Source organism: Hesperophylax consimilis, chromosome 23 (genome assembly GCF_061612785.1).
Source record: "Hesperophylax consimilis isolate HC1 chromosome 23, BYU_Hcon_1.0, whole genome shotgun sequence".
Lineage (NCBI taxonomy): Eukaryota > Metazoa > Arthropoda > Insecta > Trichoptera > Limnephilidae > Hesperophylax > Hesperophylax consimilis.
This window is the reverse complement of record NC_142858.1, coordinates 16,312,303-16,340,218: the sequence shown is the minus strand read 5'-3', so window position 1 is coordinate 16,340,218 and position 27,916 is coordinate 16,312,303. Positions and strand designations below refer to the sequence as shown.

The 27,916-nt window shown below is 33.6% G+C and overlaps 1 protein-coding gene across 3 annotated transcripts; it reads left to right on the top strand.

The window, feature by feature from the left end:
• Nucleotides 1-698: 698 nt before the first annotated feature.
• On the top strand, nucleotides 699-27,880 carry LOC149412371 (protein phosphatase 1 regulatory subunit 12B-like). 3 transcript variants are annotated; one of them, XM_089646069.1, is made up of 17 exons: nucleotides 699-1,278; nucleotides 8,056-8,305; nucleotides 9,047-9,201; nucleotides 9,696-9,851; nucleotides 12,887-13,085; nucleotides 13,683-13,865; nucleotides 13,972-14,062; nucleotides 16,363-16,425; nucleotides 17,034-17,141; nucleotides 17,758-17,995; nucleotides 18,249-18,375; nucleotides 18,497-18,609; nucleotides 19,642-19,704; nucleotides 19,820-19,987; nucleotides 20,123-20,212; nucleotides 20,983-21,081; nucleotides 25,526-27,880. In XM_089646069.1, the coding sequence occupies exons 1-16, from the start codon at nucleotides 1,039-1,041 to the stop codon at nucleotides 21,079-21,081; spliced, it is 2,343 nt and encodes a 780-aa protein (XP_089502195.1). In that variant the 5' UTR covers nucleotides 699-1,038; the 3' UTR covers nucleotides 25,526-27,880. The 3 variants fall into 3 exon arrangements, with proteins under 3 accessions (XP_089502195.1, XP_089502197.1, XP_089502196.1); XM_089646071.1 differs by lacking the exon at nucleotides 17,034-17,141; XM_089646070.1 differs by lacking the exon at nucleotides 20,983-21,081.
• Nucleotides 27,881-27,916: the final 36 nt, after the last annotated feature.

The window sequence follows — 27,916 nt, the reverse complement described above, 5'->3', positions numbered from 1 at the left end:
TACCGCTTGACTAAAACACGAAACATCGTACTTTAATTGTTTGGGAGAAAATTGAATGAAAAAATAGAAAAGTTACCGGTGGATTGAAAAGAAGAAAGACTATTATTGGTAATGTCCCATTTTGGATCCTTGTATTCCTGTCGAAAATAGAGACTCCTCGTGTTTCGAAAAAATCTATTTTCCTTTTAAAATAAACTTCTTTCAAATTCCTTCTATTAATTGTAACGACTACTTATTATTGCTAGTCCATGTTTAAATTATTCAGTCTATTTAAAAAAATATTAAAATTAATTTGATTATTTAGAACTACGTGTTTGGAGAGAAATTATATAAAATTGGGCGGAGTTGACCCGCCCTCCTCCCCTTTCTTGGTTTTAAATCGCATTTATATGTCAAGTAAACAATCATAATAAATTATAAAAAAATCTGTCTAAATATTTTTACAAACACGGTTAAGTTAAAAAATAATAATAATATCAGTTTCGGAAGAGTTCAAACAATTTAATATTGTAGAATTCATTATAAAATCTTACTTTCTTAGGTAGGTTCTCGATACCAGTAAACACTGAAGACATATCATATTATACGCCTTCAAAAATTTAAAAATAAAAATTTATCTTTGGTTTTCTAACACTACGTTTGTCTGTGAAAATTTTCAAGCGGCTTCTCCAGGGAATGAAACAAATCGAAAGAAATGTTAATGACAGGCATTGTCAGCTAGTTTTCACATGCTTTACGTAATTGAACCTTATAATATTCGAAAATCTTTTACTTTTAGTGCAAATTAGAATGTCAAAATATAATTTTAGAAAAGATCTCTCATTTTACGTGTTTATGGAAAAACGATCCTTAAAGTGATCTCTAAGTATCGGTTTAAAGTTATTTTCGTTTGAAAGCCGCGCTACAACTTTTACTCGATTTGAAAACTGGGCGGAGCTAGTACGCTATTCAGTGGCTCCGCTTGAAGTGTGCCTAGTATCGTTGATTCGCTGGTATCTTGAGTTGTATTGCATGACGGGTTGAAGGAAGTGTTGTATAATGTCTGAATTCAAGTGTTCGGCTACCTTCAAACGGGCTGAACAGTTGAAGCGATGGGAAGAGTCCGAGACTAACCAACGATCCCCGGAAGCCAAGGGTTCCAGTCGCATACGGTTTTCGGTGGATTGTGTATTTCTGGCGGCATGCGCCGCGGGAGACAAGGACGAAGTGCTGCGCCTGGTGCAATCGGGGGCTGATGTGAATACTCCGAGCGCCGACGGCTTGACAGCCCTCCACCAGGTAACTCTCTCCCCCTTGTATTCCCGTCCCCTTACTTGTCAAAGTACTTTGGAACTTTTTGATTGACATTTACTCACAAAATGGCCGATATAAAAGTTACTAAAGTTCGCAACTCCTTCAAACTAAAAGTCGCTCAAACTATACGCTTTGTTTATATTTGTACAACTTTATACGACATTGTACAATAATCTGTGTATTACGGTTGTGAGCTGCTTGTAGGAGGCATATTGCACACTTTTCGCCACTTGAGGAATCTCGGAATATTCTTTCACTAAGTTTTATTTATATTACATTCTTTTAATAACGAAGTTTAAGCTAAATTTGGTGTTTCTTTTTTGAGTCCCTGCTGCGACTTATCCACGCGAATGGGCTCTGGTTTCTTTCTCGCTTTTTATCAGATGATAATAAATTTCAAAGAAATGTCACATAATCAAGAGATTATTTGTTAGTTTATAACAACAAATGTTAATGTCAGGTTTTCAAGTGTCAATTGTAAGCGCCGAATTGTTTTTACTATATTTATTCTAGTGTGCAGACGAAAAATATCTATCGGTTGCATTTATAAAGTAACTGTGGCTCGTATAGGATAATATTACTAAAATTACTCATCAGTGCCAGAAGTTCAAAAGTTTGCAGGGAAGCAAATTTGACACTTCAAACAAATTCATGTAGTATAGTTTCCATTATTAGTGACATGCAATTAAAATACAATTTATTTTGAAATTCTTTAAAATAAGTTAAAATGATTTGTCCAGATGACAATGTTCATCTTCAAGTTCACTAACCCATTTTACAATAAGTAATTTTATGTACAATTAAATTTGTTATCCAGTTTATGATTTGCACAAAAAACGTATTATACATTGTTAACCAGATCATTGATATACTTATCCGGAGTAAAATTATGTCCACTGAACAAAAATGATATTAACCAATGTTCAGACTGCGCATTCAAATGTTACATTGTAAAACTGGCAATTTATTGTAATTTAAATATGTTTTACACTTTTATGCTGTGTATACCTTTGCTAGCCGAAACGCGAGCCTACCCTCGAATTATGGGAAAGGATGGAAGCAACCGCAAGCTGCATTTCGAGACATTTACTGTTTATCACACAATATCATACCACTCATATCCGACAGTGTTTGTGTACTAATGTAAAGAATTTGTGCTAATATATTTAAGCTCTATACGGTGATCTATCCTATAACCTTCTGTCTATCGATTACCTAGAGTTCATTGTTAATTATTATACTGCTATGTAAGAATAATTCTGACGATAATTCAAAACTGTAAAGTATACGTATCTCCGCCTGCTTACTGGGTCGCCCAACAAAAACCAATGCCGTTTTATGAAAATTCTGTAAGTATTCGGGATCTCTGGCCACGCTTAATACGATTTTTTTTTTAAATAAAACCTTTTGATTCACCTAATTACTATAAAAGGCAACTATCTGCATTTGGGAAATTTATAATTTTAACATTCTAAATTTAACTATGTAAAATGAAAATTCGCTTTCGTTGTATGTGACAATGTCATCAACAGAAATTATTTTAAATGGCTGAATTAAATAATAATAACGAATGTTCATTTTTCGTAATTATCAATTAGAATGCTGAAATTGAAAATTTCCTTTTATAATAATTAAGGTGAATCAAAAGGTTTTATTTAAAAAAAATTGTATTAAGAGTGGCCAGCGATCCCGAATAATTACCGAAAATTCATATTGATTTTGTAAAAGGATGTCTGAGATTGTCAGAGGTTATCGTGGATTTGGACCCATGTACTCCACAATATTTCTTAACCATAGGTACCAGATCCCTGCATATTTGCAATCGATAAAGAATAGTTGTCGAAGAATTGCACAGTATAAAGTACTGCAATTGCAGTGTCGACCTTACACATTCATTCTGCCTTTGGATATTACCTCTACTGGCTTAGTAAAGACAAAAATAAAAATGTCACAATTATGTTATTGTCTACATGTTGGATTTAACAAAAATATAATTTTATTTCTTACTGTTATTCACAACTACTTTACTATGTTTTTTTGGTAAGATGATCAACCACCACAAACCTAAGATTGAGTTGCGCCCATATTATATGAATTAAAAATTAAATTATCGATGTATTTTTTCCCTGTTAGGAACGGCACACACAATCTCCCGACTGTCAATGTGTAGACCACTATGCTTTGGAAGCCACTTTGATGATTTTCAGCTCCTGTAGAATGGAGTTACCCTATTTAGGGGTAACGATAGGTATCAATAACCCAATATCAAATATCTAAAAGATCTGTCTTGGTTTAATTTTTTTAATGGAAAAAACAAGAACATCAAAGGTTTGTGGAAATATATGTTAGCACAGTATTTCTTCCATTTGCCAATATTTTGGTCTACGTTAGCTCATTATTCTTTCCATGTGCTAACCAGTCCTGGATTTGTCAATAGGCCTTATAGGCCGCGGCCTAGGGGGGGGCAGAGTTCAGGGGGCGGCACTCGCTCGCTTTGGTAAGCCGTGTATGCGATTATAAACAAAAAAGTCCCTGTGGATAGACAGAGTTTTATAACTATTAGACGATAAATATCATTTTGAAAGGCGCTAATTCCTAGTAATTTAGTTAGATAGTTACTTATATTTATGCTACTTCCCGGGCGGCAAAGGTAAAGGGTGGCGGCGGATCGAGGGCGGGTGATGTGATGAACAGTCACCCCCGCTACCCGCCCGCGCCCGTACGAACACATAATATACCGTATCACGCGCGCGCTGGGCCGGCCGGCAAGGGCAAAGCGGCAGTTTCGTGTGTATACTTGTGTCAATTAATTGTAGACTCTACACCAGATGCAGCACACGTAGATCAACTGACACTTGTGATTAGATATGTTTTAAATAATGGAGAGCCATGTGAGAGATTTCTTAAATTCTTCTTCTTAATAATTATTAATTTCTTAATACCTTCTGTAGGACACAAGGCTCAAGATATGTTTGATGCCATTACTTTAGAGCTAGAAAAGTTGAACATAAATCTAGAAGACTGCCGGGGTAAGTCATATGATAATGCCTCGAACATGTCAGGAATTTATAATGGTTTACAAGCCAAAATTCAAGAACAAGCACCACTTGCCATGTTCGTCCCTTGTGCAGCTCATTCATTAAATTTGGTGGGAACCTCGGCCGCTGAGTTTTGTACAGAAGCCTGTCACTTCTTCATGTTGCTGGAAGAGGTATATACTTTCTTTGTGAAGTCAACCGACCGTTGGAAAAAATTGGCTAATGAAATAGGAAAACTAAAGACGCTGAAGAGAGTAAACCTTACACGTTGGTCAGCAAGAGCAGATGCCTGTCAAAGTGTAAGAGATTCCTGGGATGAAGTACTTACGGTTTTAAAAATGATTGAAAATGACCCTACACAGAAACCCATCCCACGAATTTAAGCAAAGGGAATTCGCCTTAAATTGGAAAAACTGGAAACGGCATTTATGATCGTATTTTGGAATGCTATTTTGGACAGATTAAATAAAGTGAGTGCTCAGATTCAGAACTCATCTGTTGATGTACTGACGGTATCTGATCTTTATGGATCTCTTCTCGAATTTACAATAGCAGAGCGAGAAAACTTTGTTTTTTTCGAAAAAAAGTGCAATTGAAATGAGCGCACTTAAGCAATATCAGGGCGACATTAAGAGTAAGAGGAACCCTAAGAGAAAAAACTTCATAGACGAAGCATCAAATGAGGAAATTGAAACAACCTCCAGAGACTCTTTCAGAGTCAACACCTTTTTGGTAATTCTGGACCGACTGAGAGCTGAATTAGAGAAAAGACATGGTGCATATATAATCTTTAAAGAAAAATTTTCATTTTTAACAAGAATGAGTGAACTTTCAACACAAAGAGTCTCAGAAAAAGCTCAGTCTCTTGTGCAATATTACTGTAATGATTTAAAAGACGATTTAGTTCAGGAATGTGTACACTTTTGTAGTCACATTTCCTCTAATAAGACGGCAGAGAAACCTGAATCGACATCATTACTGAATCTTTTTTTTAAATTTTTTTTTTTATGATATGTATCATCGGTGGCAATTTCCAAGAAGGGGGTAGGGGGCGGCGCAAACGAAGTGGCCTATACTTGTGAAAAGTACAAATACGGCCCCGGTGCTAACACTTCAGTCTATGTTAGCACAATATTAGTCTAGACGAGTCTTAGTCTACTTTAGCACAGGGTTACTTTAATTTCTCTACTGCTTAACTTTAGCCCATTATTATTTCCATTTTCTTGGTATGCAATAGAACAAGATTATTTCCATTTGTTAACATCTTGATCTTCGTAGGCACAGTATGTATTGCTTCTATTCTCCAACATATTGGTCTCTAAGTTAGCACAGTATTTCCATTTTCAACATTTTAGTGTATGTTAGCACATAATTCATTTAGTTTGCCTTCATGATCTACATTATCACAGGATTCCTTTTATTTGCCTTGATATATCTTAGCACAGTAATCCTTCCATCTCTCTCCTGGATCCACTTATCTCAGTATCCTTTCGTTTGTTTTCTTGGCCTATGTTAGCACAATATTCTTTCCATCCAACATCTTAGACTATATAAGCACATTATTTCCATATCCAACATCAGCACATTCTTCTTGTTTCCAACATCTTAGTCTACGTAAACCATTCTTTCCATTTCCAACATCTTATCCTACATAAGCACATTCTTTTCATTACCAAAATCTTAGTCTACTAATCCATTCTTTCCATTTCTAACATCTTAGTCTACGGAAGCACATTCTTTCCATTTCCAACATCTTAATCTATGTATGCACATTCTTACATTTCCAGTGAATTAGTCTATGTAAGTACATTATTTCCATTTCCAACATCTACTAAAGCACATTTTTGTCTATCTTAGTATAGTCTTTGTAGTTTTTTCACATCTTCAACACATCTCAGTGTGTGTTAGCACAGTATTCCTTCTATTTGTTAATATCTTGGCTTATGCTAGCTCAGAATTGCTTCTATTTTCCAACATCTTAGCCCATGTTATCACATTATTCCATCTGTGTGGCTATGTTGCTAGATTTTCCAGGTGAGTCATTAGTATGTTAAATATTTGGAATTTTTGTCAGAAGTCATTTCAGTTCCAATTCAACAAATGTTTACTAACATTAACTCTGATATTTTTCCATCAACTGTCTCATTGCACGGCAGTTTTAACACAATGGTTTATTTATAGTGAGTTTGAAGACAATGTGCGATTCAGTTGCATGTTGTTACTCTAAAGATATATGATTCAGCTTAAAGGAATAGTAGATGGATTTCTTTCTTACATATCTTTTAGATCTTAAAATATATTGGTGGCATTTTTCTTACCATGCAATCCTTTTTATCCAGACTTTCTGCTAGAAGTAAAGCAAGAAGTAGACTATGTGTTCACTGCTGTGCTCTGATTATTGAGCTGATGGTTTGAAACTCCTCCAATTTAATACAGTCCTGTCCCAAAGATTAATTTACATTAGTCTAGTAATAATTGCACTGATTTTAATATACCCTTTTCTATTCTATTTTCGAGTTATAAGATTTTATTAATTTATTTATTCATTTTCGGGAAATCGACAGTTTACATTTAATCCATTTGTACATAAGTATTGTATAGCTAAAATAAAACCAATTATGGATTTCCTCCTTGTGACTTTACCTCTACTGAGACAGCATAATATGGAATAAGTAAATAAAATTTGTGAGAAAGGACTATGAATTAAAAAAATTATACAAAACAAAAGATTATACAAAACAATACATTTATAGCCAATAACAATACATATATAGATTTAAAGGTATTAAAATCTGTACAGTCCCTTTTTGGTCTAACGATTGTCGGGTTGTCTACCATTAAATTATTTTCCCATTCATCGCTCATTCTTTAGTTTACTAACTTTTATGTAAGTCATTAGAATATTTAACCCTTTTACAGCTGAATGCTTTGCTTCTGTGCAGAGTTTATGTTAGAATTAACAAATTGTTTTTAATTAAAATAAATCAAGGCTTACCTTAAAACAAGAGGTGCAAATATTTTTTTATGATATGATATTAAACCGCAAGAATGCTTTAAAACACTGAAATTATCATCAATGAATCTTTATTTTTTTTTATTTAAATAAATTTAACCACATATTATATGGGTATAATATACGGTTAAATTTGTGGGTTTATGCACATTATCCGCATTTAAATGGTTAATAGAAACTAGCAAGTTGAGACTATTGCTGCAGGTTTTGCTCTAAGGCCTTGCCGATGACATTTGTAGGGTTTTATAAATAGCTGAAGCACTTCACAATCATTGTTAGGGCTCTGTTCCTTTTCTTATTGACAGTCGTTTCAATGGCATTCAAACAATCATAAATAAATCAAAACAATTTTACAAGGGGTATTGTCGTTAATATGTTTAAAAAAATATTATTGGTGACAATAGATAGACAAAAGAAACAGTATGGTAGCTCCAATGAAATAGAATTTCATCAATTATGTTTAGGTAGGTGTTCACATAATATCGACCAGTCGGTGGCTGAGTTGACATCACCCAGGCGTAGCGTGTTCAATTCCTCGGCTGGCTAAGTCCTCCATCACAACACAAGCAACATTTTCCGCTTACTGTGGTGGTAGTAGGACATTTTAAAATATTGTCAGGTTATTCGTAACCCGAGAATGTTTGTTTTTCTTTAAAAAAATAAAATATATATATATATATGTTGATAGTGATTCATGTAAGTATTCAACAGGCATGCATAGATGACAAGCTAGACATGGTGGAGTACTTGATAAAGCTGGGCGCTGACGTGAACCATAGTGACAACGAGGGCTGGACGCCTCTTCATGCCACGGCCAGCTGCGGCTTCGTCAGCATCGCGCGCTTCCTTCTGAGCCACGACGCCAACCTCTCCGCAGTCAACAACGAGGGGGAGCTGCCTGTGGACATAGCAGAGGCCGGGCCCATGAAGAACTTTCTGCACGATGAGATTCAGAAGCAAGGTAAATGATAATACATATGTCTTGGATCACTATTCAGTATCGTCCTAGTGAAAGATTCACTATTCAGAATCTGCTTATTGTATGGTGCTAAGTTTGGGTGTCAACAGGCAAGATTGTGGTTCTGCAACCATTAATTTTCACAAACCTTTCTGTTTGTTGCCATGAGATCAATGAAATATTTATCTCTACATATACCGTAATTATTTTTAAATACATTTATTTGAATTTCGATTTTGTTTTTGAGAATGAAGGAATGCATGCAAATCTTGGGAGTAGAAATTAACCCACTGACCGACATCCGATCGAGCTGAAACTCGGCAGATAGACTCGTTGTCAATGACAATGCATTCTATCAACTTTTGGTGGCAATCATCACTGAGTATGTCAGAGAATCTCTGGCCAACTGAACAAATCTATATTCAGCTGCAAATCTAGTCTTCTTGAAATATTTGGAATCATAATATAATTCATAAATGACCACCTGGTCCAATAGGTTAAGGTGCTCCAACATGATGCACAGATGGGGCCTTAAAGAGTCGGCGATCTGTGAATGTGGTGCGGTGCGGACCGCCGAACATGTGCTCAACGAATGCCCGCTCCATTCATTCCTCGGCGGGATTGATGAGGTTCACATGGCGACGCCTGAGGCCCTAGAATGGCCCACAGACCTAGATGTCCCCCTCTGACCCCCACCATACGAAAGAAGAAGAAGAATGACCATACAACTGTTTTTATTTGCAGGTATCGACTGTGAAAAGGCCCGCTCTGAAGAAGAGAGGCTACTAACAGAGCTCTCTAAAAGATGGTACATCACCAAATCCCTCGATGCAGAAATTGCCGATGAAAAAACGGGTGCTACTCCTCTGCATGTCGCCGCCGCCAAAGGATACATCAAGGTAGGTCTTAAAAAAAACACTGTGTTTGATGGATACAAACATTTGGAGATTTGTTCACAATCAAACAACATTTAATATTGTCATTTGTTTTATAATGTGTGTTCGCAAAATATGAAACAAATGAAAGTTTATAGATCTACATAAACTAAACTTCAAAAACATGCTTTCAGTTTTCGCTATATTGACAGTTTGTGTTTATAGGAAAATTGAAAGTGTAAAGGCTTGTATTCAAACGGTCATTAGACATACATGGCTACAACTACTGATATCATTTACAACCTGTAATTGTTGTAACTGCACGCAATGGAGCATGTTTTTGATGTAGTATGTAATAGACCTAATCAATATTTATAGCTCACTATGGAAATGACATTGCGAGCTAGAAATTGCTGTGTTCACATAGAAATCGTGGTCAGAGAAATTAGTGCAAATTTCATGACGAGGAAGCAACAAACCGATTTTGGTTAAGATATTTATTGCTCTTTTGTTTCCAGGTCATGAATATATTGTTAGGGAGTTGCGGTGTAGATGTGGATCCCATTGACTTTGATGGTTGGACTCCCCTGCATGCATCGGCTCACTGGGGCCAGCCAGAGGCTACATCCATCCTGGTTCAGTACGGAGCTGATATGGATATCAAGAATTATGTGGTAAGTTATACACTGTTCTCTCAGTTTTTAGAGGAAAACCCTTTGGTCTAAATATCTAAATGATTCACCCACTAGAGATAAGCATTAATAATAATCAGTGTGTCAGGAATACCACAAGATATAAATAATGTTAATAAATGACTGGGCAATGAACCCGAAACTAAACTAAAAACTGATATTGTCGTGATATTTTAATAAATTTTGCATTGTAAAATCATGTTTCCACTTTTGATTTACCTACTTTGTTTTCGATTGAATCAATTATCGAATGTGCCTCATTACATTAAGGAATCCATTAGTTTTGCAAACACCGATTAGTTTGTTTATTTAACATGCAATTTTAAAACATTGTTCCGCATAACTCGATAATAATGTGTTTAACTTAATCGTGTACAACAATGTATCATTTTTAATGCACATGAGAAAATTGAAAACAAATAATACTTTCTTTCACCGTTGACCTTATGCACACATTCAATTATGATGTCATACTGCAAAATTAAGTGACGTGTTGTATGTATATCTCAAACTATTCCTTATTGGGTTTCACATTGATGACTTCATTTTGCCACTGTTTCAAGTTAACCCGCAAATTGTGCAATGGTACACAACTGTTGACTAATACACATCTCAAATGTCCTGTACTTCTGAGTTAAATCTGGAAGTCCTCCTACGCATGAGATCCCTACACGCAAGAATCACATAATGCGTATAGATTTCTATACCTTATATTACTATGCTTTTCAACAAAAATCTGCAAGGATCACATAATATTCAAACCTATATGCATTACACCATGCACCATGCTTTTCAACATTTTTGTAATTTTTTTTAATTTCTACTTTGATTTTGGGTTTATATGTATGTATTTCTTTTTTATCGTTCTTTTTTCTTGTTGTTTATTTTTATTTAAGTTTATCTTATCTTTATATTAATTACCCCTCTACTTCAATTTTGTACTGAATTGGGCTGTGAAATTTTTTGCCTGAACGTTGGAAAGTCCCTTATAGCTCGACCGTCTGTCTGTAAATTTGTTTGTGTGTTCCGGGTTCAGTCAACCCTGTAAAAATGGTAGCCGTGTTTGATAGTTCCTTTTTATCCTGCCAGAGGGTGCTCACGCTCTGGCGCACGAGCCAAATCGGGATAATAAGTGTTATGTAAAGTCACTGTTCATATTTTGACTTCTCTTAAAATATGTAAAATCGTTTTACATCCCACTTATCATTTGTAAATTCCTCCCATCCCAAAATGAGTTTAACCCTTTTGCTGCCCGAAAGTAAACACAAGACAGATACTCCCACGCCAAGGATTTTTAGAATATTTTACATTGCCTCATTATTTATTATCCTCAGCACTTAGAGATTGTAAATTATTACCAAAACAAAAAAAAACTTGTTTACGTTACACTCTTGAAAAGTCTAAACAAGATATCTTTATGAATTGATGCATTATTTGACGAATAAAAACTATCTATGAAACATCAACAAACTTCGACCCGCCGCCATTATCAAATCAGTAATCTCACCAACACATACAGACATACTCTAGTAATATCAGTATTCATGTCTCGGAAGTGGGACATCTGCAACGGCTCACCATTAAATTTCTCACGATACAATTGTGATAATATTATTGTTTTAAACTTAATTATTTATTAAACTTTTATTTACAGTTTCTTATCGTATTATTTATATTAATAGTTTTTATTCGAATGGTAGACTTTAAAACAAGAATGAATACACAATGCCGCATTACACTAGGAACACATATCGAGCCATTTTTCTGCGCCTTTGTTTAAGTTTTGTATTCGCACAAACATTGCAGGCTCTGTATGGCTTGGATTGTTTTGATGTTTACAACCTCTTTTGAAAGCAGACGTAATGGTGTGTCACAAAAAAAAATATTAGGAAAAACGACAAATTAACACAATAATTAGTTTCTAAACACAGATAATTAAAATAAAATGTATATTATTACTTTTTCACTCGAAAGGCGGATATAACAACTTATTTCATTTAAAAAAACAAAACATGTTGATTACCACAAAATTTATTTGCACTAAAAATATGACTACTTAATAAAAACAATTTGTTAAAATAATAACGTTAGAACCACGATTCGTTGCAGATTCTAAGTATTCGCGAACCGTCGAGATAAGAAGGAACCACGTGATACACTAACACAACTACGCGCGCGCGGGGAATTCAAACACTGAGAGGGGAAATATTGTAGTCTCCAGTTTGACGAGGTCTTTCATAATATAAACAAAATCATTTGTCACATCTGTGTAGAGATGTCGCTAGATAAAGGTTCAAATTATTTTTTAAGACTGAGTTTTGCGCCATCTGTACAGAAAGTTCCGAGATATCGCAAGATGAAATTAAAATCACGTATGATTGCGCGCGGCAGCGAGGGCCCGGAATCTTGAATCAAACATAGATGCGCACGGCAGCCTCCGGGTTAATAACTTGTCGGGATTGCTACATAGCAAGATTTTTAATTTTTAAATCTACACCTCTGCAAAAATGGCCAATTTGTGTGATATATTTCTATTTCTTAACGGGTTACAAACCTTAGAACAAGGATGACAGGCAGGAATGCTGTGTCTGTTTTACTGGTACTTCAGTAGAAAGGTTTAAAAAATCCAAGTGAGATAGTTTGGCAATGTAATTACCGAACAAGTCTGTGTAGACATGGTCAAAAATCATTGTTCAGTATAGAGCCTTGAAATAGGTTTAGCTGTACATACTAATGATCAGATCTGTTTAATGATATTTTATATAACTCTCCAGTTCTCTTACATCTTGTGGTCTCCTGCAGTTTCCTTCTAGTGGCTTATGTCTGAGAATGCATTCCCTCCACACCGTCCAACCATCAAAGTTTCCTGGTTTTCTCAATCTCTCTTTATCTTTTCTCGTTTCCCCTCCCCCTTTTTGGTTACGAAAATTCCTCACCGATAGTTTTGCAGTAGTACCACTGTATATCGCACCCCGTCCTATAAAAAATTGTATTACTTACTTTCATACCATTTCCAGGGTCAGACCTGTTTTGATGTAGCCGTCTCGAGCATGATGGACCACCTGGAGGACCTGAAGAATAGGCATGACACACTGGCAATGGCACTCTATAATAAGAAGAGGAGACCTACAGGTCCCGATGATCTACAAATTAAACACAAGAAGCTAGACCTCCAGATTGAAAATAAAGCAGAGAATAACATCAAAAAGACTGTTGGTAAGAACAAAATAAATTCAAAAAAACTGAATAACAAATACGACATCAATTTTATAGTAAATTTACATTTTCTTTCTCATAATAATAATGCTCCTATTTAAGATGTACGAGTTCCAAAGATATAAAGATCATATATGATTTGAGATTTTCACGGTAATTATGCCGTGTTTCGCTTCTTCCTTTAGCCAACGTTTCAGACAACTTTCGGAGTTTCCAAAACTGTAAGTTGGCTACATAAGGAGGCACAAAATGGCCTAATAATCCAAAAATTTATCACAATAACACATGAAAATCTCTTGTTTCTCACGGTTACAAAATTTTTCTGATAACTTGTATTGTATCTCTGTAATATGTTAATTCAATTTATTTCAATTTAATTTTAAGTGTAGGCTGGTATGATAAATAAATCAGGAAAAGGTCAATTAATTCATTGATGAACTGTTTAAATGTTACCTAAAGTATAAACTGTATAATAAAAAACTGACTTGACCTACCTGTATATTATTATTATGTAGCATTTAAAATAAATATTATTACATTAAATTAATATAATGTGTTGAAAATTGTTAATGAAGAAATTTGTTTTAACAATAACAGAAAAGAAGAATGCTGTTAACACCAATTCTCACAGCGCTCCTCCCAATGAAGGTAAGCCGCCCAAGGTGGGAGGGGCTGTGCCCCCTTCGGCCGGGCCGTTGTCTCCCTCCGAATCACCGCCCACGGATGATGAGCCCTCCTGGAGGCATTCGGCGAGACAGAAGGCCTCACACCTGACCACAAGTAAGTTATCCTAGGCTTTTAAATGACATCTACGACACTGTATTAAAATACATATTTGGTTTCTTGAAGTAACGAAGATTATATTATTTTTGTTGATTAATTTCAGCTGCCACTGAAAAAGAATGTCCTACTTCACCTCCCTCGTCAGACAATGAGATCATCCTTCGCCGATCACAGAGTTTAGAGATCGACAAATTGTAAGTAAAAAGAATGTCCTACTTCACCTCCTGCGTCAGACAATGAGATCATCCTTCGCCGATCACAGAGTTTAGAGATCGACAAATTGTAAGTAAAAAGAATGTCCTACTTCACCTCCCTCGTCAGACAATGAGATCATCCTTCGCCGATCACAGAGTTTAGAGATCGACAAATTGTAAGTAAAAATAAATGTATGCATGTGCTGGGAATAAAAACATTATGTAAATTTGTATACACATATTGATTTGAAATTTTCACAGCCAAAAGTATTATAGGTATTTATTTTTTATGCATTTTGAGTCTTACCAGGACTTTAGGAACAAATCCAAAGTAATGGCCGGCTTCAATTAAATGTTTGACATTTGCCGATTTGTCTTTGATTATATACTTTCCATCACAAATATCATTCCACAGAACCAATCGTACAACAGTCATGAAATCGAACATATATCCAAAAAAAAATTGTGATGTTTGGGAATGGTCAATGTCCTGGAAAGTTTAAAGTATGACTTTTATATTGATAAATCTTTGTGCATTTTCAAATTATGCATTTACTAATCTATACCCTTTTATATGTGTATGTGGGATACCACAATCACACCACTTAACCCTTTAGGTGCGGTATGCCGGTATAACGTCATGAGATTTTAAGGCCCCTCTTACACAGAGTGACGCAATCACAAGACGTCAATCACCATCCAATATGCTACTCTTTATAGCTGGTTTCCATACACGGATCTACCCGAATTGTACTGAACTTGATTATTTTTCAAGTGCAGCTGTCAAATTAATACGACGTCAAGTGACTAGCGAGGTAGACAGTAATATTATTCTTCTTTAAATTTTAAACACATTAAAAATAATCTAAAAGATAATTTTGTAGTAGGGCATGCGTCACCGCTAAAGAACTACATGAGAATGATGTCAAACGGACTTTCCTATTTCAATCCACACCTTCTCTGCTAAATACTTTTTAACATATTCTGGTAAATTATAGTTATATTAACATGGTATATTATACATTATATTATAGTTATATTATTATATTATATTCCCACCTCCAGAACAAATTTAACATTCAAATCATGTTCAAGTGTAATTTCTGGCAAACGCGAACGCAACTCGCATAGCGCGCTACCAGGACTGTCAGTACCGTGCAACTGACGTCAAACCCTGACGCATCACATCATGTATGAACACTAGCAAAATAGTATAGCGGATCCCCATGAGCGGTGCATATGCTATGCGCAAAAAACTCGAGTCGCTTGAAGTGTCTCTGTGTACGAATGGCCTAAACTTCTCTTATGCAATGTAGGCTGGGTCAGATCTCCCAAACTTGGACACGGCATGGGCATTTCTTATCTCAGTCACCTGCTCATTCGACGTGGGAATATTGGCAATTACTTCTTTATTTAGCAAATAAATAAATAAATAATCAAATGTCATAAAAATAGTACATATTATTACATTATTTTTGCTTGGATTATTAATGCTTCTGAAACCTTAAAGGTAAAATGCATTATTGAATGATACACTTATTCATAGATCAGTTTTATGTTAAGTGTTGGTGGATCAGAAACTATTACTCTTCGTGAACTTCAGCAAATACATGGTTTTCCAATAAGAGGTGTTATTTTGATATTCAATCGTAAAAGATCATTGGTTTCGTTGCTTGTGTGGCACGTAGCGCTGTCTTGTTGAAAGTAAACGTTGTCCAGATCAATACCATCCAATTCCGGCCATAAAAAATCATTAATCATCTCTCGATAGCGCAATCCATTCACGGTAACTGTTGCTCCAGCCTCATTTTAGAAAAATTAAGGTCCAATGACTCCGCCGGACCATAAACCTCACAAAACAGTCACACGTTGAGGATAACTCTTGGGTTTTCCGAGCCCCAGATGTGACAATTTTGCTTGTTGACGAAGCCACCGAGGTGAAAATGGGCCTCATCACTCAAGATGATTTGCATTTGATTCACTCAAGTGAATTTTAATAATTTCAATGCGTTGTTGAAGCGTGTTTCGTTCCATTTTTATTAATGGCTTAGTTTCTACTTGTCAAATGTCAAAAAATGACAGCTTCAAAAGTAACATCTACCGAAATAGCGAGCTATTCAAAATAACACCTCTTATTGGAAAACCCCTGTATTTGTGGATGGCAAACATGGATGGTGGCCATTAGATATGGTATAATATATATTTAATGTTAAATCTTTCAATAGCATTTTGAAGAAATCCTTATTTTTTTTATTTAATATATGTTGTACTACAATATATAAGCTATATTACTTTTCCAGATCTCCACAACAAGACAAAAAGAAAGAAACCATCCCATCGTCGAATCCTTCACCTGCCCGAAGGTACATTTGATATTTATTTATTATTCTTTTCTTTAGGAAATTAACGTTGAGCCAAAATCTGACCACAATTAAAATACTTGTACGGGCAAATCATTTCAATGAGGAGACATTTGAATGTGCACACCGATAGTAAATTGCAAGTTTCAAAAAAGTTTTTAGAATTCATTTGGAACATCCACCCGCAGTCCCCTCTTACAGGACAGTTATCAAATCCATTTAAATTTAGACTCAATTCAACTTGACAAGGTTCTATTCATATTTTTTTGTTTTATTCTTCAGGTTCCTAATAAAAAAGTATTATTAAATAAAATCATTTTTTTACCCATCCAGTATACATAATCTTGAAAATGATTTATCTGTAAATGCTTAGAAAACAAATTGGGTGACTGATGTGAAAGAATGTAGGGCCAGTTTCACAAAACTTCACTTCATAGAATTTCTATTGTTTCGGAATTCAATTGTGCTTTTATGAGAATGAATTGTTATTTTGGTTAAAATGGCAGCTGAACCGATCAGATGAAACAAGGTCTCTTTTAAATTAGTATAGAATTGTATTGCTTTCTGAGTCTTAAAGGAAAATGAATATTGAAGGTATTTGTGTTTGACAGTTCGATGGAAAATGTAAATGAGCAAAATGACATCGCAACCAAAGCTCTACCGGCCGAACCAACACCATCCAAAATTTCTCCTGGAAATATATTCAAGAACTTCTTCAAGTAAAGTTTACAAACTGATTGTAATGAGTGTGTTTGAGATTTTAAAACCATTTGGTAGACACAATAGAGTTAAACCCACTCTCAATCTAATATGTTTTCCTGTGTCATATTTAAAAATAACAAATTTTAATTTATCTTACTTGTATTATGTGTATCATAATTTACCCAAAATTGCAGAGATTAAGTTTGTCTGTTACACATCAAACCAACATTTCTTCCACTAATGGCATTGTTTATCTCTACAATTTTATTTTGCTTTCTTTTCCTAACCTTTTATTTATTGAGTTGTTTTTACTTCATTTTGATACCTTGTTTAAAAAGTGCATATGAATGCGCCAGGTGCTGCTCCACTAACCATAGATAGCCTTGACTTTGTGTTGTGTCAAGTTCCAGAACAAAATTATAAGCAAACATCCTGTACAATCTGATTATTAGTATTGATAAACAAGATTATTTTATAATCCAATAATTTTGATAACAATATTCTTTGGAATTGTATTCTACAGTACAACTGGGTTAGAGTAACATTGGGAATACCAGAACATTGGAGTCACTAGCCGTGTGTCACTTTAACAAATTTTGTACTGTAAAATAATCATTTTTATGCGTTTTCCAGATCGTTTGTCCCACCAGTGCGTGACGAAGAGAGTGAGACTCAGAGGAAAGCGCACGCCAAACGTGTCAGAGAAACCCGGCGCTCCACGCAAGGCGTCACCCTCGATGAAATTAAGTCTGCAGAACAGCTAGTCAAGAAAAAGAATAACAACCTGATCATTGTCAAGACAGAGTCGGAACCGGTATCCAAGAGGGACTCAACTTTAAGTACTGACACTGAATCCAATCAGAAGGAAACAGTAAGTAGAAATGTTGCCTTATAATTAATGTTCTTATTGAAATTTTCCCTCATTAGTGAGGAATTTGACGACCTTTGTTATTTTCCATTACATAGTACATAATATAGTACAATTACATATTATTTATATCTATTAAGTATATCTTCTGTAGATGATGGACAATCATTAGCTTGTCTTAAATCATGAGTGAGAATAGAATCTGTACTAAATCGCCTATATTTAATTGCAAATCCTCAATGTGCTTCTTTATCAGATTAGTTTGGAAGAGTCCCGGGCCGGGGACAAGGCGACAGATACCAACACTGAAGCCGAGAATGAGACAACTGTCACTATCGCACTTCCCAGAGCTTCCCAGCTGCCGCCGCCGCCTCCCAAAAAAGGTAAAACATCATCTGTATCATATCTCACCAATAGTTTGTTCTGACATTTCACCTTGAAATACTTTCATTTTATCTTTTGAACATTTGTTAATAATTTCTTATTGGTACGATGGTCTTTTAGAGGAAGAGAAAGATGCGGAAACCAGAGGTGCCACTCAGGCGGCGCAGAATGTGATACAGCGCCGACGACGACCAAAGAGAAGATCTACCGGAGTTGTGAATGTGGACCTCGATGTGAGTATCAAAATAATACATATATTTTCAGTTCACATGTCATGGACATGAATTATTTTCATCTACCATCGTGCATAATATTATTGTTTTTAAAAGTATGTTTTGTATGATATGCAAAACATTGTAAATGACTTTATAAGTGACAAAGACACCATTTTGTTACAAATGGTCTCCCCTGAAGATAATAATGTAGAAAAGAGGATTTGATAATGACTGCCAAAAATTTCATGCGATCATTTTACTGTTAAATAGCTGGGCAAAACAACATAACCGCCATTTATCCCCAAAGCAGCGCAAATTTGACGATTTTCGTAATGTAAGGTGGATGGTATCAATAAAACAAGCATATTCTATAAGTTTGTGGTACTCTTGTATATTTATATGGGAAATTTGAGGCGGACCTATCAGATTAAGAATTACAAAATGATAAAACAAATTAGGACGATGTACAGCAGTATTGAAATTTTACAGCATTTTACCGCCACGGCTGACCTGTCAAATGATTCAAATGTATTTAAAAAAATTAAGTTATTTTTACTGTCTTAAAAACTCAAGGCACTTGTTTTACTGTGTATCATCTGGGACATAGTCATTTACAGTAATTTTAGAGATCCTTACGATGTTTTGCCTAAACTAAATTTTATATCATAGTAATAGACAATAAAGTGTAAAGGGCACAGACTGCTTATTTGGTATTCTCGTTGAGGTGGTATGTCCAGTCATTTAGAAAATTTATTCAAAATAAAAATAAAGCTATTTGAGAAAAACTGTCGGTTACAATCTTTTGGCGATCGTGGCTCGATGAATCGATGGTTGTCATGTAATATGCTTCCTAACTTTTTAACTCCTATCTAAAATTGTTTTTTTTTACAAATGTTAGAAAATATTGACTTGTACATTATTTCACATACTTTGAATTCATCATTTTAAATGAAGTCGCTCTTTTATGTGAGAAGACATATTTTTCACAACTTAATTAAATCTTTTTCTCATGGTATTTTTCTACATTACAATGATTTTTTTTAATTGCAGGAAATAACTCCTGATCAGGCTACTAATGACGGAGCAGAAAGTGGATCAGAGTCAACAGAACAAGTATATAATATTATCCAATCATTACTACTACTTTATGCACATATCTTCAAATGATTTCACTCATTTTATAAAATCCACATCGGAATGATTACTAAGATATTTTTTTTTTTTTCAGAGTTCATTTGAAAGATCGACACCGAACAAAGATGAGCCAAGTAAAATTGACTACAAAGCTCTGTGGGAAGCAAGTCAATTAGAAATAAAACAATTAAAAGAAATTATATTAGCCAATGAACGAGAATTAGAAGAAGCCAGACACTCAATAGAAAAATATACAACTGCGGTATTTATGATTCACTTTAGTTTCACTAACCTATATTTTATGGCAACTCACCACATACAACGTTATTAGTGACTTATCATCAATTGAATTGCTGATTTCTTGTTGCGTGTATAACTTTGTTTCATTATATTTTAGATTACCTCCGTAAGTGAAAATGAAAAGAGAGAAAAAAGAGAAAGGCGGGCTACGGAAAGGAAAATGTCTGAAATGGAGGAGGAGTTGAAGGTAAGACTATTTCTACCATTAATCTCCCACACTGTGAAGGTAATATGAAACTGATACATGCACCATTTTGTTACAAATGGCTTCACGTGAAGATAATAATGTAGAAAAGAGGATTTGATAATGACTGTCAAAAATTTCATGCGATCATTTTTATTTATTATATTTTCTTTTCAAAACCACATTTAATAATTATTAAAGTATCTATCCTTATTTAACCCCTGAAAAGATTTTTAGGGAAATAATAAGTCCTCAGCTTGACATTGTACTGTTGTAAAATACAAAGAAAAAGTTTTTAAAATCATAATTACTTAAAAATAAACTAATTTTGACATTTTGTCTCACTGCCTCTTTTGTTCAATGATAATTATTCTTGCTAATTATAATTGAAACAGACAACAGGCAAACGAGCGCTGACAGAAAGCTGAAGATTAACCCTCAAACCCCGCGGCCAAGATGAATGTATCTCATTCTACCAATCCAGAGTAGAAAAAACTAGCTCCATGCCAATATGATACTCAATTAGTTATGCACCATTTATTTCTCAAGTAGCTGCTGTCAGGGTGCCTTTTTATAAAATATCAATCTTTAAAAAAAATTATTTTCTTTGTAATTTCTTGATTATTTTACTTCATCCTGATCACTTTATTAGTTTTTATCTCTGCTGTGAAGTCTTTAACAATCGCAATTGTCAAGTTGTAGAAACAATATATTTGTGATAATCAACTCTTCGTCCATTTATGAATCTGAAATATATTGGGAAATATTTTTAGCAATTGCAAAAGCTCAAAGCTGAGAATGAAAGATTGAAGGCTGAGAATCGAGCCCTTACTCGAGTGGTGAGCAAACTGACCAACTCGACTGGCAAATAGGTAAATGCCACCAAAGATCTTTCAACCAAAGCACTTTCCCCAAGCATGGCATTGTTCCCCAAACCCGAGTTATTAATCAGCTTTGTTTGCTTGTCAAATAACAACCCATGTTACGTGGAAATTGTACATACAAATATTCCATTATTCATTACATTTTTGCTTCCAAATTCTACATGACTGTTGAATGTAACAATGTTGTCTGGTTATGAATGTCACAAGAGCTGTGAAATAATCAAAACTTTTTCTAGTCTCAGAATTATAGGTTCAAGAATAACAGGAAGTCTCCTTTCTTTTCAAGTACATATTATTTAAATATGTTTCGGTGAATGTCGATTTCTTTCATGAAATGCCTTTCTACAAATTGCTTCATAAATCCATTCCCTTATAACTAATGCATTTACGCAAAAGGGCTAATATAATAAATGCTTACAATTTTCAATTCAGTCCCCCCAAACAATTGGGTTTTCTGAGTGTGGAGTGTGTTATGGTAAATCAGACATTACAAATACTATGCTTATCCAGAGGAAATGGTATGATGGCCAAGTGTTATGTATGAAAGTATTGCTTTAGAAAATCCTAACTAGCTAAACCCTGCGTTTATTAAATTTATCATAAATCTGAAGAAAAACTTTTTCTTTGTCTGGTATCATACAATGCAGATAACTTTAATTTTCAAAAGAATAGTAACAGGTACCTGTGAGTATAGAGTTGACAAGAAGTGTTTCTGTGAACACAAATCTTATTTTCACGGAAGTATGATCTTCATTCCTTCATTGCATTATCCATCCCCAAAGGTTATTTGAGACATTAATTTCTTTCTATTTATTTCACTAACATAGATTGACTTGGAATTTAGTCACAAAAACTAGAACTTCTACTTATAGATTGGGGGTTTCTCAAGTTTATTAGAATTTGTGTATAACTACAATGGTTTTCCAACAAAAACTATATAGGTAGGTAATATGTTATCTGTGAAATTCGCATTATTTGGATTTTTATCAAAATTAACCAAGGTCATCCACACCCAGACTTATAAATAAAAAAAATATGTTTTTATGTTGTCATTCTGCTTTAAAAAATATGTATGACATATTTTCTTAAAGTCTTGGGTTATTTGTTTTATGGAGTTTTGTGATTAAAATACCCTATTTTCTGTTCTGTAAATATTATGTTTTTGTACAAATCATTTCATTAACTCTTGTTGAACAGATCATCGTAACCATCAGATTTTTGAAGTTGTATGGACTTTTTCAAAATTTACATTTAGTAGCTGCCTTTGAACTAACACCTCATTATTATTCTTACCATTTACATAAATAGCTTCAATCTTAAAGGCAATGCTTTAATAGCTCTCTGCAATCTCCCCCTTTTAAAATGAATTGTTGTTATAATATGTATGTTATTTACAGGGATATATGTTTTTTGAATTTTATAATGCGATCTTAAAATTGTTAATATTTAATATCAAAAATTGAAAGCATCTTAAGAAATTGTTTGATTTGGCCCTTTTTTTAAATGTCCTTGCCAAATTATCATTTTTCAATATTTGTCGAAATGTGCATTCTTCAATGACAAAGCAAGACAATTTTGTGTAATTTTTTATGTTCTTTTATCGGTTCCATGATATTTCATCAAAATGACAATTAAACCCACCCTTAAAAGGTAACCATTTAACCTAGTTTTTGTTTCATAACTTTTAATGACTATGTATCACTTTTTGTAGGTGTGTTGAATTGTCATTTTGATGACATACCGGGTCTCCTCATTTATCAGTTAAAAAGCAACAAATAAAAAAAATATTTTCTTCTATGAAGCTTCAACAGTATTTTAAAATTATCATCTCCAGAACACAATATTTTAAATAAAGTAATGTTAGACATTAATAATTATAGATATTTATTTATGCGTAAATAATTTGTACTAATTCTATGTATTTTACAAGCGTTTCAGTTATATTGGCGTATTTACCAATGTGGCAAAACCATTTGTTTGCTAATTGCGTTTTGCTATGTATTCATATTATTAAAATAATTTGTAGCTTGGGACATTATACCGTAAAGCAAGGTGAAGACAAATGAAAGGCGTCAAACTTGTATTTGTAATTATGTACTTATTAATAATTTCGCTGTTTGATTTATCTGTTTGTGTTAATAATATTATATCTAAATTTGTGGGAATACGTAACAGAAGATGTATTATTTTATTACTCTGTTTTGTTTAAAAAAAAAAAAGGTTTTTGTTAAATTAGTCACCGTTTATAATGTATATTTATTGAAAATTAAAAAACATTTTACTTGATTCGAAAGTATAATAAAACATTACTCATCAATGTTATTGGTATCGGAAGAGTAAAGTAAATTAAGTCAGTTATCATAACTTGCTTTCATGTGTCAGTGGCGTGCCATAACTTTTTCCAATTTTCGTGATGTTCCTGAGGAACAAATTTTTGTTTGATATTTTTGCTAACAGTGCTGTCATCTTCTTGAAAGGGTAATTATCGATTTTTATTGTGTAAAATCCTGAAAATCCGAAGTAAAGTTACACAACTGCCATTTATCATGATGCTTGTTAACATATTATAATCACAAATTGTAACTTCTGTTTCAGCTTCATTGTAAATCAACAACCCATTTAAGAATACTGCAGTTAATAACAGATTTTTAATTTATTATTTTCTCATTTTTTTCTGATTTAAATCTGTACAAATTGATTGTAGAGATGTTACACTTTTATTTTTTTACATTAACCCCACACAGGGATGATTTGGGATACTGTGTGGAGGGTCTTTTTTAAGGAAAGCAACGAGAAGTAGTTCTGGGAAGTTAAAGGCTATGAGGGTTGGATAGGAATCTAGGGATCAGTGTGTATGAATATATCTGTCCCACTGCGGCACACTGCGGCACACTGCGACACACTGCGACACACTGCGACACGGTCGAGAAACCAGTTGGAGAGGAACATATTTTACGTTAGCTTTGTTTGCATTATTGTCAGCATTTCTTTCCTGGGTTACCAATTAAATTTGGTAGTTTCTGCAACGACTGTTGGATGAATGTCATTTGCCTCACAGACTCTTTGACTGTTTGCATTATTGTCAGCATTTCTTTCCTGGGTTACCAATTAAATTTGGTAGTTTCTGCAACAACTGTTGGATGAATGTCATTTGCCTCACAGACTCTTTGACAGTCTTCTACAGTGTTGGTTTCTCTCTAGTTCATTGTAACCCATAGCGTTTGATGTATATGTACATGGTAACTCCAGGTTTTCCAAAGCACTGTTTGCTATAAAAGCTACATTGACAAACTTTCATCACTTCTTTTCTTGTTTTGTTTAAAGTAATAAGACCATACCTCCTGCAGGATTCAAGCTTAGTATTTCCGAATTTCCAGGCAACTTTTTTATTCACATTGCTTCTCATTAATTTATAATTACAGTCAAACTTGGTTCTAGCCATGTGGGTCGTAGGAAATTTACATGAGGGCAATTTACTGAAAACAATAACAATCGCACAAGCAGGTTATTTATGACACTGGAGAGTTTAAAACTGAAACAATGCATGCAAGCTTGTGATGATATAATATTTTTCATGGAAACCTTGAACAATTGATGTGACTATAGTGCGTTGAGTATTTTGAGGAGGAAATTGAGAAGCATGAAAGCGAAATCTTTAAAACAATCATTGATTGTAAATTTTATCAATAACAGTGTATTTTTTAAACAAGTAACACTCGTATTTTGAAAATATAATATTATACATTGATAGTAGAGGTCTGATATGACGAATAATGACTATAAGGAGCAAATTTACTCGGTCCCCTCATGCTCGTTATAACCATGTTTGACTATATGTATGACTGACAAGATTAATTTATTAATTCTCCATGTAAAAACAATTAACTATTTCACCCTCTTCGCATACTCAATACTTTAGAGACTTATTAATATCGAAGTTGATTAAATAAATAATATATATATATATATATATATATATATACCTGGCCATCAACATTCACTAGTTAATCTTATCTTTTGTTATCAAAATGTATAGACAAGAATATATATATTTTTGTTTTGTTACTGTTTATTATTTTAAGCGAAAATGTTAAATTAATATTTCATCTTCTCATAATACACATCATTAATTTAATGTTAATATTTTTTTGTTTACAGGTATTGTTCAAAATGAATACATTTGTAATAGGATTTGGGGAAATTATTGGTAAATATTCGGGATCGCTGGCCACGCTTAAATAAATTATTGTAAATGGCCGTCATCTCACATTGCCTTTATAGTAATTAAGGTGAATCAAAAGGTTTTATTTAAAATCATATTAAGCGTGGACAGCGATCCTGAATAATTACCATATTATTTACAGGACATCTGCCCCCAAAAGAAAGGAAAGTCTAGATGACATTATTAATAAGGTTTAATTCTTTCTTCCAGCACAATTCAACCATACTGACAGAAAATAAGCGGCTGAAGGATGAAAATGGGGCCCTTATAAGAGTCATCAGTAAGCTCTCTAAATAAAGAATTGCCTCCTCCTCAAATCATCACATATCATCACAGTGACACAGGATGCTATTGGTGATCCACTTCATATATTCTTCATATCTTTCACACAACAGCCAGTGTCTTTTATACGAATTGCCTTATAGATAGAAAAGTGTTTTCTATTGTAAAAAATGCCCTAACCACTTGCCTGCCTGAAGAGGAGAACACCTTTTCACTCGAAAAAATAGTAAATTCTAATGTAGCAGTGGGCTGAATCTGGTTGGTATCAGTGAATGTACTGACCATACCATACTGCTATTGGGCCCAATGTGCACCACCGGGGTGACCAGGCGACCAGGCGACCAGGCGACCAGGCAGGTGGTTGACTTACTGCGGTGGTACCACTTTACTAGTGAAACTAAAACAGTTGTGTGTACCTAAAATTAAGATGGTTTAGTATGGAACTAAAGTGATTTATGGATACTGGAGACCTAGTTACAGTTAATACTCATCTTTAATTATTGGAGATACACTGAACAATTTTTTATAAATTTCTGTATGTGCATGATAATACAACTTTCTGTTACAAAGGGCATAAATTTTATAAGTATTGTTATTGTTAAAACTATTGTGTATTGCCAATAAAATTATTACTTCTTGTTCAAATATAGTCGAAAATAAGTTTATGTTCTAATATTTATATATATTATTATTATAAATTTTGTGAAAATCAAATATTGATTTAGTTCTTCTACATGTTTGCCGTTCTTCGCCTTCAGGGGGCATTATATATTTTTATTTTCTTGAAATGTATATTGTAATACAATATCATTTAGTGAAAATCAAATATTGTTTTAGTTCTTCTACATGTTTGCCGTTCTTCGCCTTCAGGGGGCAATATATATTTTTATTTTCTTGAAATGTATATTGTAATACAATATCATTTAGTGAAAATCAAATATTGTTTTAGTTCTTCTACATGTTTGCCGTTCTTCGCCTTCAGGGGGCAATATATATTTTTATTTTCTTGAAATGTATATTGTAATACAATATCATTTAGTGAAAATCAAATATTGATTTAGTTCTTCTACATGTTTGCCGTTCTTCACCTTCAGAGGGCATTATATATTTTTATTTTCTTGAAATGTATATTGTAATACAATATCTTTTTTTTTAATATAAATTGTCACGTTTTGTTAAATAATGTAACACATGTAAGAACAAAAGTCATGTTTTGATTTGCCAAAAATTTAAAATTTTGAAAATTATATATAAGTACATAGGTATTTATTCAACAAATATCATATGTGATTTCTTAGAAAGTTTCACTTAACGGTTTTGATGTTTTGCAAAAATAAACAATTACTTAGTTAAAACTACTCCATTATTTTATACTGGGCACTATATTATTTACCAAACCATGAATATAATGTAATAAACATATTTGTTACTTTTGTAATACATTTTATGTATATTACAGTATCATTGCTCTGATAAACTACAAATACTGATTGGACACAATTAATAAAAATATATAAAGAAAGTTGATTTGAAACATTACAGTAAACATTTTCATTGTAAATATTATATTATGAAACATAAAAGTATTTAAATGGAATACAAAGATATATTTTTAAATTTAATAAAAATATTTGTCTCTTCTGATTCCTGTTATCATTGCATTAATCTGGAAATTTTGAATTAGGCTCTTGAGTCCTTCAAAGAACATCACAGTTTGCTTGGTCTACCATGAATGATTGGTTGTTGAATGGTTTACTGAATTGTATGGTGTGTCCGAGATAGAATAACTAAATAAAGTTTTCAGTTGGATTTTGTTTTGTTATTTGTAAATTGTAAGATATTATACCGCTAACATGTATTATGTACCCCTATTAGTTAGCAATTAAACATAATTTATTTGTTTTGTACCACGGTCTACGGCACTTGAAGTATATAGAATGCCAGGGATCTGCTAATAATATTGTTGTTGTTTTTTAACTGTGAGAATTACCCAAAACAATAATTATTTACTTTCTACAAATACATAAATTATTAAATTTGTTTGCATGTTTGTATGGGAAATAAAACTTACTTGTATATTTTTTATGAATGGTTTTGTTTTTGATAAATTCCTATTTTAGCCAAACTATTGATTTGTACCCTCGCTTGCCTCAATATATCAAGATTTCAAAACAAATAATATTCAATTTGGCCTTTATAGGGTTAGTTTAAGTTCAAAATTCATATTCCATTATTTATTAAACCGCATTTTCATTTATCTTCATTAAGTATTGGTTAGTCAAATTTATAATACTATTATATTTATTGTTGTGTTATTTC